Raw genomic sequence first — 12,191 nt, 5'->3', positions numbered from 1 at the left:
AGGCCGTTTGGGCTCTTGCTGATCATTAGAAAGGGTGCCAGCTGGAAATGGGTTCTGCACCATAAGATCTTGGTTCAATGGCCAAAAAGGGGTTAAAGTGGTAAATGATCTTAAAGCAGTTTATTAAGAAGCAACAGTTTAGAAATGATAGGTAAGTTAAATAGGCTGAAAAGGCATATGATTCTTAACAGGTGAGAATGGTTTACTGGTCCTGGATTGGAGAAATGGATAGATGAGGCTCACCTCCATCGCTGAATAAGGCAATCCCTCTTGTTTCTCTCAGACTATGGTGCAGGGAGTGAATGTTTGTGGCTGTGGTGCCAGTACAAAGCAGCCCCACTTGATTGGCACCACATCCACAAACATTCACTCCCTCCACCTCCAACACACAGTAGCAGCAGTGTGTGTACCATCTACAAGATGCACTGCAGGAACTCACCAAGGCTCCTTCGACAGCACCTTCCAAACCCACGACCACTACCATCTAGAAGGACAAGGGCAGCAGATAGATGGGAACACCACCACCTGGAAGTTCCCCTCCAAGTCACTCACCATCCTGACTTGGAAATATATCGCCGTTCCTTCACTGTCACTGGGTCAAAATCCTGGAACTCCCTCCCTAACAGCACTGTGGGTGTACCTACACCACATGGACTGCAGCGGTTCAAGAAGGCAGCTCACCACCACCTTCTCAAGGGGCAATTAGAGATGGGCAATAAATGCTGGCCCAGCCAGAGAAGCCCACATCCTGTGCATGAATAAAAAAAATTTGGAAAGAACAGATATTCAAGCTGGACTGGGGGGGAACTGGGCTAGAGAATCGGGTTGGGGGGGGAGCTGGGCTCCAGACTCGGGCTTGGGGGGTGGGCTCTGTGGCTCGGGTTAGTGGGCTGTGCTGGGCTGGGCTGGGCATTACTTTCCTCGGTTTGCTCCCCATCTTCTCCCACCTTCACCATCCCCACAAATATCTGCTTTTCACCGCTCAGTCTCGGCTGTGCAACTGATGGATTGGTTTCCACCTGCGAGAGAGAGAGTTAGAAACTGCAGCTGGCTGCAAGGACTAAACCTTACACATCTCCCTCTCTCAGCAGCATGTGTCCAGTCCAACAAGAAAGTGTTGGACCTGGTTCCAGAAAGCGAGATGGGCTGAGTAGCTCAATAGTCAGTGGGGGAACATTGAGGAGACAATGATCATTGTGTTGTATTTAGGATGACAGTAGAAAAGAACAATGGGCAATCCAGAGTAAGAATAATTAACTGGGGGAGAGCCCCCTTCAATAGGGCAAGAAGGGAGCTGGGACGGATAGACTGGAACCAAAGACTGGTGGGAAAAACTGTAGCTAAACAATGGGCTACTTTCAAAGAAGAAGAAATGGTCAAGGTATGTTCCATCGAAAGGGAAAGGTAGGGCAAACAAATCCAGAGCTCCCTGGATGAAAAAAGAGATGGAAATTAAGATAAAGAAGAAAAATTGTAATACACGTCAGGAGAACCAAGAGGAATACAGAACGTTCAGAGAGGAGGTGAAAAAGCATATTAGAGAAGCAAAGAAGGATTATGAGAAAAGACTGGCAGCCAACAGAAAGGGGAATCCCAAAGTCTTCTATAGGCGTATAAATAGTAAAAGCGTGGTAAAAGGAGAAGTAGAGCCAATTAGGGACCTAAAAGGGAGTTTACTCATGGACGAAGGGGCCATGGCTGAGATGTTAAATGAATACTTTGCATCCGTCTTTACCAAGGAGGTAGATACCACCCAGGCCATAGTGACAGACGAGGGAACTCTGTCACTAGAAGGGTTTAAAACTGATAAGGAGGAAGTGTTGGTTAAGCTGTTGGTGCTTAAAGTTGATACCAGGACCGTATCCAACGATATTGAAGGAAGTGAGAGTAGAAATTGCAGGGGCCCTAGCGATAATCTTTCAGTCTTCCCTAGACACAGGGGAGGTGCCAGAGGACTGGAGAATTGCAAACATTACGCCCCTGTTCAAAAAAGGTTGTAAGGATAAGCCCAGCAATTACAGTTTAACTTCAGTCAGTGGGGAAGCTTCTAAAAACAATTATTCGAGATAGAATTAATAGTCGCATGGAAATATATGGGTCAATTAGGAAGAGTCAGCATGAATTTCTTAAGGGAGAATGGTGTTTAACTAACTGGCTGGAGTTTTTTGAAGAGGTAACAGAAAAGGTGGATGAGGGTAATGCTGTTGATGTGGTGTACATGGACTTTCAAAAGGCATTTGACACAGTGCCACACAACAGACTTGTGAGAAAAGTTATTGTTCGTGGAATAAAAAGGGCAGTAGCAACGTGGATACAAAATTGACTGAGGGATATGAAACAGTGAATAATGGTTAATTAATATTTTTCGGGCTGGAGGAAGGCTTTTAGTGGAGTTCCCCAGGGGTCAGAATTAGGACCTTTGCTTTTCCTGATATATATAAATGATCTAGATCTTGGTGTGCGGAGGACAATTTCAAAGTTTGCAGATGATACAAGACTTGGAAGCATTGTAAATTGAGAGGAGAGTGTAGAACTTCAAAAGGACATAGACAAGTTGGGGGAGTGGGCAGGTAGGTGGCAAATGAAGTTCAATGAAGAGAACTGTGAGGTGATTGATTTTGGTAAGAAGAACATGGACAGACAACTTGAAATAAAGGGTAGGAGCAGAAGGACCTGGGCGTATATGTGCATTAGTCATTATAGCTTGAAGGACAGGTGGAGAAAGAAGTTAATAAAGCATACAGTATCCTGGGCTTTATTAATAGATGCATAGAGTACAAGAGCAAGGAGGTTACTCTGAACTTGTGTCGGACATCTTAGTTGGAGTATTGTGTACAGTTCTGGGCATCACACTTTAGGAAGGATGTGAATGCAATGGGAGAGTGCAGAAAACATTCACAAAAATGGTTCCAGGGATGAGAAACTTCAGTTATGAAGATAGATTGGTCTGTTCTCTTTGGAGAGAAGAGGCTAAGAATAGATTTGATAGAGGAGTTCAAAATCATGAGGAGGCTGGAGAGAGTAGATAGAGAGAAACTGCTCCTGCTCATATAAGGATTGAGAATGAGAGGGCACAGATTTAAAGTGATTTGCAAAAGAAGCAAATGTGACTTGAGAAAAAGCTTTTTCACACAATGAGTGGTTCGGGTCTGGAATGTGTGGTGGAGGCAGGTTCAATCAAGGCATTCAAGAGGACATTGGATGATTATTTAATTAGAAACAATGTGCAGGGTTATGGGGAAAAGGTAGGAGAATGACACTAGGTCATAATGCTCATTCGGAGAGCTGGTGCAGACGCAATGGGCTGAAAGGCCTTCTTCTGCACTGTAACAATTCTGTGATTCTGCAATTGGATGAAGGATTTTAGCTATGAGATTAGTTTGGTGAACCTGGGGCTGCTCTCCTTGGAGCAAAGAAGATTGAAGGGACATTTCATTTAAGTGCACAAGTCTATGACAAACTTAGATAAGGTAGACAAAGAAACGCTATTCAAATTACCTGGTGGTACAAGGACTAAGGATACAGATTTAAGATTCTGGGCAAGAGATACAGGGAGAATGTGAGGCAGAACATTTTATGCAAAAGTGGTAATGGAGGATGATGGAAGTGGAGACAATGAATGATTTCAAAGGGAAATTGGATGAGGATTTGAAGGACATAAAGTTACAGGACTACAGGGACAGAGCGGGAGGATTGGGAATAATTCAGTCCTAGGCTAGTGAGTGGGCTACATGAGTGGCCCTTCTATCATCTCAGTGGGCCGCAAGATTGAAATCAGGCATTGTAGCGGCACTCTGGTTGGAATCTGATGGAGTGTATGGCTCTGACAGTCAATGTTATGGGCAATCAGCATGCACCTCACAGTGCCTGCCTGGTCCCCATAACCCTGCACATTGTTTCTATTTAAATAATCATCCAATGCCCTCTTGACTGCCTTGATTAAACCTGCCTCCACCACACATTCCAGACCCGAACCACTCGCTGTGTGAAAAAGATTTTTCTCAAGTCACATTTGCATCTTTTGCAAATCACTTTAATTCTGTGCCCTCACTTCACTGCCCTCGCTTTGTGCTTTTGTTTTCCATCACTGACCAGCATTTATTGCCCATCCCTAATTCAGAGGGCATTTAAGAGTCAACCACATTGCCGTGGATCTGGAGACACTTGGCAATGATTTTGTGGTTATCATTAAACTTTTAATTCCAGATTTTTAATGAGTTCAGATTTCACCATCTGCCGTGGTGGGATTCAAACCCAGGTCCCCAGAGCGTTACCCTGGTTCTCTAGAGTACCAGTCCACCATCTCCCGAGTGCATATCATTTTAGTAATACTGGTAGGAAAAAACTAGGCAGAGGGAAACCAGCGGAGTCTGGCAACCATGCGCGTGGGCAACAAAATGTCTCACCAGCCACACGCAGAACCCTGATGGGTCACAAGCAGCCCACGGGCCACAGGTTTTCCACCACTGGAGTAACTGGTTTGCTCTACAGAGAGCTGGCATGGACACGATATGCTGAATGGCCTCCTTCTGTGCCATAATGACCTTATGATTCCATAACAACATGTTGAAACCTGAGACTGTGCTCTAGAATTGGGAATGTGACATGTGCTGCTGCAGTAATAGGCAGCAAAACATCTCACCACACCCTTACTAGACTTCCCTGGCTATGGGCGCCTGTTCAATCCTCACCCCTGTGTTTCAGGTGGCCGCTCATCATTGACCGATCTGGCCAAGCCAGCACCTTCCTGCGGTACCGTGACACCAATTTTTACAATGCTCTCAATCCTGGTCACATGCAGCCTGAGGTTCTTCGACTCGGACTCCTTGGAGCTATAAGGTAATCAACTAGTTTGGGTTAGGGATTGACAGCCGTGCGATCAGCATCATAGCTTTCAAATAGTACTCATGAACTGTCGCCGGAATTAATCACTCTGAAACTTACACAGACACTGACCATCTGCCCTTTATACTGTGAGACACTGACTGCCTGTTACACTGTCAGACACTGACCATCTGTCTTTTACACTGTCAGACACTGGCTGCCTGTTATACTTCCAGACAAGGTCTGGCTGCCTGTTACACTGTCAGACACTGACAATCTGCCCTTTACACTGTCAGACATTGACTGCCTGTTACACTGTCAGACCCTGACCATCTTCCCTTTACATTATCAGATACTGACTGCCTGATACACTGTCAAGCAAGGTCAGACTGCCTGTTACACTGTCAGACACTGACCGCCTGTTATACTGTCAGACAAGGTCTGGCTGCCTGTTACACTGTCAGACACTGACTTCCTATTACACTTTCAGACACTGACCATGTGCCCTTTACACTAACAGACACTAACTGCCTGTTACACTGTCAGACAAGATCCTACTGCCTGTTACACTGTCAAACACTGACCATCTGCCCTTTACACTGTCAAGACACTGACTGCCTGTTATACCGTCTAACAAGTTCTGACTGCCTGTTACGCTGTCAGACACTAACTATCTGCCCTTTACTCTCTCAGACACTGATTTCTACCTGTTACACTGTCAGGCACTGGCTATCTGTCTGTTACACTGTCAGACGCTGTCTGACTGCCTGTTACACTGTCAGATACTGTCCGACTGCCTGTTACACTGTCAGATATTGTCCGACTGCATGTTACATTGTCAGACATTGACTATCTGCCCTTTACACTGTCAGGCACTGAGTACCTGTTATTCTGTCAGACACTGACAACTGTCTGTTACACTATCACACATGATTGACAGCTACCTTTTACATTATCGGACACTGACTGACTGTAAAAGATTGCCTTCTGCCTGTTACACTGTCACACACTAACTGACTGCCTGTTGCACTATCACATGCTGATTGTCTGCTGCGTGTTACACTGTCACTAATTTCCTTTTTGAATCCTGCTCCACAAGCATTCAGGTAAAACTCCTGCAAAATCAACTTCAATAGACTGGATAGCTGAATAGTACTTTTTGTGCCACGTTCTGTTTTTTCAACACTCAAATGCCCAGCTTTCAGGGGCAAAGGGACAAAGAAAAGCCTTCAAAGATACCCTGTTACACTGTTACACACTGACACTTTCATTCTTTCATGGGAGGTAGGCACCACTGTCAAGGTCAGCATTTTATTTCTCTTTTATTCATGGGATGTGGGTGTTGCTGGCTGGGCCAGCATTTATTGCCCATTCCTAATTGCTCTTGTTCAGAAGGCATTAGAGGGTCAACCACATTGCTGTGGGTCTGGTGTCACATGTAGGCCAGACCAGGTAAGGGCAGCTGATTTCCTTCCCTAAAGGACATTAGTGAACTAGATGGGTTTTTACGACAATCAATGATAGTGTAATGGTCGCTATTACTGAAACTAGCTTTTTTTTAATATTCCAGATTTACTAACTTAATTTCAGTTCCACCAGCTGTCATGGTGGGATTTGAACCCGTGTCCCCAAAGCCTGGGTCTCTGGACACTGTCACACACTGCAATGTGATGGAGAGTAAAACAACAAAGGGCAACATGATGGAGAAGAGAGCAGTGCAAGGGCTGGAGGATGGAGAGCAAAGAGATGGAGAGCAGAGAGATGGAGAACACAGGAATTGAGAGCTGAGAGTGAAGGAGAGCAGAGAAATGGAGAGCAGAGATTGGAGAGCAGAGATTGGAGAACAGAGAGATGGAGAGAGGAGAACAAAAGGATCGAGAGCAGAGGGATGGAAAGCAGAAAGATACAGGGAGATGGAGAACAGAGAGATGGAGAACAGAGATGGAGAACAGAGGGATTGAGAGCAGAGATTGGAGAACAGGGAGATACAGAGAGGTGGAGAGCAGAGATTGGAGAGCAGAGAGATGGAGAGAGGAGAACAAAAGGATCGAGAGCATAGGGATGGAAAGCAGAAAGATACAGGGAGATGGAGAACAGAGAGATGGAGAGCAGAGAGATGGAGAACAGAGGGATGCAGGAGCAGAGATTGGAGAGCAAAAAGATACTGAGAGATGGAGAGCAGAGGTGGAGAGCAGAGATGGAGAGCGGAGAGATGGAGAGCAGAGATGGAGAGCAGGGATGGAGAGCAGAGAGACGGAGAGCAGAGATGGAGAGCAGAGATGGAGAACAGAGATGGAGAGCAGAGATGGAGAGCAGAGATGGAGAACAGAGATGGAAAGTAGAGATGGAGAGCAGAGCCGGAGAGCAGAGATGGAGAGCAGAGATGGAGAACAGAGATGGAGAGCAGAGATGGAGAGCAGAGATGGAGAACAGAGATGGAGAGCAGAGATGGAGAGCAGAGATGGAGAGTAGAGATGGAGAACAGAGATGGAGAGCAGAGATGGAGAGCAGAGATGGAGAGGAGAGATGGAGAGCAGAGATGGAGAGCAGAGATGGAGAGCAGAGATGGAGAGGAGAAATGGAGAGGAGAGATAGAGAGGAGAGATGGAGAGCAGAGATGGAGAGCAGAGATAGAGAACAGAGATGGAAAGCTGACTGATTATGTATTTTTCTCAAGGTTTGGGAAGATGCTTGTGATTGACATGATGGAGGTGAATATGTTTCAAGCAGTCAGCAGGATACTTGATCAGATTGAGGGAGGGCTGATGGAAAAGTTGCTGAATAAGGAATTACTCCTGAAGGACAGGTGAGGATAAAGATCATCTTCTATTCCTCTTTATTATACTTCACCATTCTGCACCTTTTGAGCCAGACTATTTGCAAACTCTGAGGGTGGAATTTTCCCATTCTGCCCACGACTGGGTTCCTGGCAGGTGAGAGCGGACGCAGAAAGTCAGAAACCCGCCAGCATAAAAATAGTTTGCAATTCTCCCGATGGCGGGTTAATGGCAGATCAGGTGCCTGCTAAGTAATGATGTTAATGCCACTTGCTCTCATTACGATTTCATGAATGCTCATTAAAACACTGCTTGCTGGAATCACCTGCCACCTCCCAATCTTGCATCACATCATCCGGAAATCATGTCTGTCTGAATCTCGGATCTCACTTCACTGATGAATTCAAGGTGAGTGCAATAGCCTACCTGCCACAGCACTGCGCCAGCCTCGTTGGGATGCCAGTGGAGCGCCACACTGCTGGGGCTGGAAGGTTAGTACGCTCCCTGGGGTAGACTCTGTAGTCACAAGGACACCACTGTGCAGCGGTACTCAGGGGTCAACATTCAGACACTGACCAGTATTGCAACTGGGGGATGGGGCGGGGGGGGGAGGTGGAGTTGCCTGTTCCCAGTGAGTGTCACCATTGTCCAGAGCGACACCGCTGTGTAATGGTACTCAGACAGGGCTGAGCAACCAGAAACCAGCGTTTCAACCAGGGAAGGGGGTGGGGTGGGGTGGGATGGGGAAGGATGAACACACTGGGGTCAATGGAAAGGGAAGGCTAAGCAAGGGGTTGTGGGGATAAGGGGGCAAGATGGTAGGCAGAGGGGCGGAAAGGCTTTGCAAGGAGGTAGAGGAGGAGGGGGCAAGATGGTAGGCAGAGGGGTTGAAAGGCTTTGCAAGGAGGTAGAGGAGGAGGGGGCAAGATGGTAGGCAGAGGGGCGGAAAGGCTTTGCAAGGAGGTAGAGGAGGAGGGGGAATGATGGTAGGCAGAGGGGCGGAAAGGCATTGCAAGGAGGTAGAGGAGGAGGGGGCAAGATGGTAGGCAGAGGGGCGGAAAGGCTTTGCAAGGAGGTAGAAGAGGAGGGGGCAAGATGGTAGGCAGAGGGGTGGAAAGGCTTTGCAAGGAGGTAGAGGAGGAGGGGGCAAGATGGTAGGCAGAGGGGCAGAAAGGCTTTGCAAGGAGGTAGAGGAGGAGGGGGCAAGATGGTAGGCAGAGGGGCGGAAAGGCTTTGCAAGGAGGTAGAGGAGGAGGGGGAATGATGGTAGGCAGAGGGGCGGAAAGGCTTTGCAAGGAGGTAGAGGAGGAGGGGAATGATGGTAGGCAGAGGGGCGGAAAGGCTTTGCAAGGAGGTAGAGGAGGAGGGGGAATGATGGTAGGCAGAGGGGCGGAAAGGCTTTGCAAGGAGGTAGAGGAGGAGGGGGAATGATGGTAGGCAGAGGGGCGGAAAGGCTTTGCAAGGCGGTAGAGGAGGAGGGGGCAAGATGGTAGGCAGAGGGGCGGAAAGGCTTTGCAAGGAGGTAGAGGAGGAGGGGGCAAGATGGTAGGCAGAGGGGCGGAAAGGCTTTGCAAGGAGGTAGAGGAGGAGGGGGAATGATGGTAGGCAGAGGGGCGGAAAGGCTTTGCAAGGAGGTAGAGGAGGAGGGGGCAAGATGGTAGGCAGAGGGGCGGAAAGGCTTTGCAAGGAGGTAGAGGAGGAGGGGGCAAGATGGTAGGCAGAGGGGCGGAAAGGCTTTGCAAGGAGGTAGAGGAGGAGGGGGCAAGATGGTAGGCAGAGGGGCGGAAAGGCTTTGCAAGGAGGTAGAGGAGGAGGGGGCAAGATGGTAGGCAGAGGGGAGGAAAGGCTTTGCAAGGAGGTAGAGGAGGAGGGGGCAAGATGGTAGGCAGAGGGGCGGAAAGGCTTTGCAAGGAGGTAGAGGAGGAGGGGGCAAGATGGTAGGCAGAGGGGCGGAAAGGCTTTGCAAGGAGTTAGAGGAGGAGGGGGCAAGATGGTAGGCAGAGGGGCGGAAAGGCTTTGCAAGGAGGTAGAGGAGGAGGGGGCAAGATGGTAGGCAGAGGGGCGGAAAGGCTTTGCAAGGAGGTAGAGGAGGAGGGGGCAAGATGGTAGGCAGAGGGGCGGAAAGGCTTTGCAAGGAGGTAGAGGAGGAGGGGGCAAGATGGTAGGCAGAGGGGCGGAAAGGCTTTGCAAGGAGGTAGAGGAGGAGGGGGCAAGATGGTAGGCAGAGGGGCGGAAAGGCTTTGCAAGGAGGTAGAGGAGGAGGGGGCAAGATGGTAGGCAGAGGGGCGGAAAGGCATTGCAAGGAGTTAGAGGAGGAGGGGGCAAGATGGTAGGCAGAGGGGCGGAAAGGCTTTGCAAGGAGGTAGAGGAGGAGGGGGCAAGATGGTAGGCAGAGGGGCGGAAAGGCTTTGCAAGGAGGTAGAGGAGGAGGGGGCAAGATGGTAGGCAGAGGGGCGGAAAGGCTTTGCAAGGAGGTAGAGGAGGAGGGGGAATGATGGAAGGCAGAGGGGCGGAAAGGCTTTGCAAGGAGGTAGAGGAAGAGGGGGCAAGATGGTAGGCAGAGGGGCGGAAAGGCTTTGCAAGGAGGTAGAGGAGGAGGGGGAATGATGGTAGGCAGAGGGGCGGAAAGGCTTTGCAAGGAGGTAGAGGAGGAGGGGGCAAGATGGTAGGCAGAGGGGCGGAAAGGCTTTGCAAGGAGGTAGAGGAGGAGGGGGCAAGATGGTAGGCAGAGGGGCGGAAAGGCTTTGCAAGGAGGTAGAGGAGGAGGGGGCAAGATGGTAGGCAGAGGGGCGGAAAGGCTTTGCAAGGAGGTAGAGGAGGAGGGGGAATGATGGTAGGCAGAGGGGCGGAAAGGCTTTGCCAGGAGGTAGAGGAGGAGGGGGCAAGATGGTAGGCAGAGGGGCGGAAAGGCTTTGCAAGGAGGCAGAGGAGGAGGGGGAATGATGGTAGGCAGAGGGGCGGAAAGGCTTTGCAAGGAGGTAGAGGAGGAGGGGGAATGATGGTAGGCAGAGGGGCGGAAAGGCTTTGCAAGGTTGTAGAGGAGGAGGGGGCAAGATGGTAGGCAGAGGGGCGGAAAGGCTTTGCAAGGAGGTAGAGGAGGAGGGGGCAAGATGGTAGGCAGAGGGGCGGAAAGGCTTTGCAAGGAGGTAGAGGAGGAGGGGGCAAGATGGTAGGCAGAGGGGCGGAAAGGCTTTGCAAGGAGGTAGAGGAGGAGGGGGCAAGATGGTAGGCAGAGGGGCGGAAAGGCTTTGCAAGGAGGTAGAGGAGGAGGGGGCAAGATGGTAGGCAGAGGGGCGGAAAGGCTTTGCAAGGAGGTAGAGGAGGAGGGGGCAAGATGGTAGGCAGAGGGGCGGAAAGGCTTTGCAAGGAGGTAGAGGAGGACGGGGCAAGAGGGTAGGCAGAGGGGCGGAAAGGCTTTGCAAGGAGGTAGAGGAGGAGGGGGCAAGATGGTAGGCAGAGGGGCGGAAAGGCTTTGCAAGGAGGTAGAGGAGGAGGGGGCAAGATGGTAGGCAGAGGGGCGGAAAGGCTTTGCAAGGAGGTAGAGGAGGAGGGGGCAAGATGGTAGGCAGAGGGGCGGAAAGGCTTTGCAAGGAGGTAGAGGAGGAGGGGGCAAGATGGTAGGCAGAGGGGCGGAAAGGCTTTGCACGGAGTTAGAGGAGGAGGGGGCAAGATGGTAGGCAGAGGGGCGGAAAGGCTTTGCAAGGATGTAGAGGAGGAGGGGGCAAGATGGTAGGCAGAGGGGCGGAAAGGCTTTGCAAGGAGGTAGAGGAGGAGGGGGCAAGATGGTAGGCAGAGGGGCGGAAAGGCTTTGCAAGGAGGTAGAGGAGGAGGGGGCAAGATGGTAGGCAGAGGGGCGGAAAGGCTTTGCAAGGAGTTAGAGGAGGAGGGGGAATGATGGTAGGCAGAGGGGCGGAAAGGCTTTGCAAGGAGGTAGAGGAGGAGGGGGAATGATGGTAGGCAGAGGGGCGGAAAGGCTTTGCAAGGATGTAGAGGAGGAGGGGGCAAGATGGTAGGCAGAGGGGCGGAAAGGCTTTGCAAGGAGGTAGAGGAGGAGGGGGCAAGATGGTAGGCAGAGGGGCAGAAAGGCTTTGCAAGGAGGTAGAGGAGGAGGGGGCAAGATGGTAGGCAGAGGGGCGGAAAGGCTTTGCAAGGAGGTAGAGGAGGAGGGGGCAAGATGGTAGGCAGAGGGGCGGAAAGGCTTTGCAAGGAGGTAGAGGAGGAGGGGGCAAGATGGTAGGCAGAGGGGCGGAAAGGCTTTGCAAGGAGGTAGAGGAGGAGGGGGCAAGATGGTAGGCAGAGGGGCGGAAAGGCTTTGCAAGGAGTTAGAGGAGGAGGGGGCAAGATGGTAGGCAGAGGGGCGGAAAGGCTTTGCAAGGAGGTAGAGGAGGAGGGGGCAAGATGGTAGGCAGAGGGGCGGAAAGGCTTTGCAAGGAGGTAGAGGAGGAGGGGGCAAGATGGTAGGCAGAGGTGCGGAAAGGCTTTGCAAGGAGGTAGAGGAGGAGGGGGCAAGATGGTAGGCAGAGGGGCGGAAAGGCTTTGCAAGGAGGTAGAGGAGGAGGGGGCAAGATGGTAGGCAGAGGGGCGGAAAGG

The 12,191-nt window shown here is 50.6% G+C and overlaps 1 protein-coding gene across 1 annotated transcript in view; it reads left to right on the top strand.

Annotated features, from left to right (window-relative positions):
* The window catches only part of LOC121275757 (IQ motif and ankyrin repeat domain-containing protein 1-like), a 264,758-nt gene that overhangs the window by 227,593 nt on the left and 24,974 nt on the right, over positions 1-12,191 (top strand). Inside the window, exons 13-14 of the mRNA XM_041183356.1 lie at positions 4,705-4,839; positions 7,502-7,630. Coding sequence (XP_041039290.1) covers positions 4,705-4,839; positions 7,502-7,630 — 264 coding nt within the window. The remainder of the gene's footprint in view (positions 1-4,704; positions 4,840-7,501; positions 7,631-12,191) is intronic.

The sequence above is a fragment of the Carcharodon carcharias genome, chromosome 3 (assembly GCF_017639515.1).
Source record: "Carcharodon carcharias isolate sCarCar2 chromosome 3, sCarCar2.pri, whole genome shotgun sequence".
In the NCBI taxonomy this organism is placed as follows: Eukaryota; Metazoa; Chordata; class Chondrichthyes; order Lamniformes; family Lamnidae; genus Carcharodon; species Carcharodon carcharias.
Note: the sequence above shows the minus strand (reverse complement) of the source record. Positions and strands in the feature narration are given on the sequence as shown.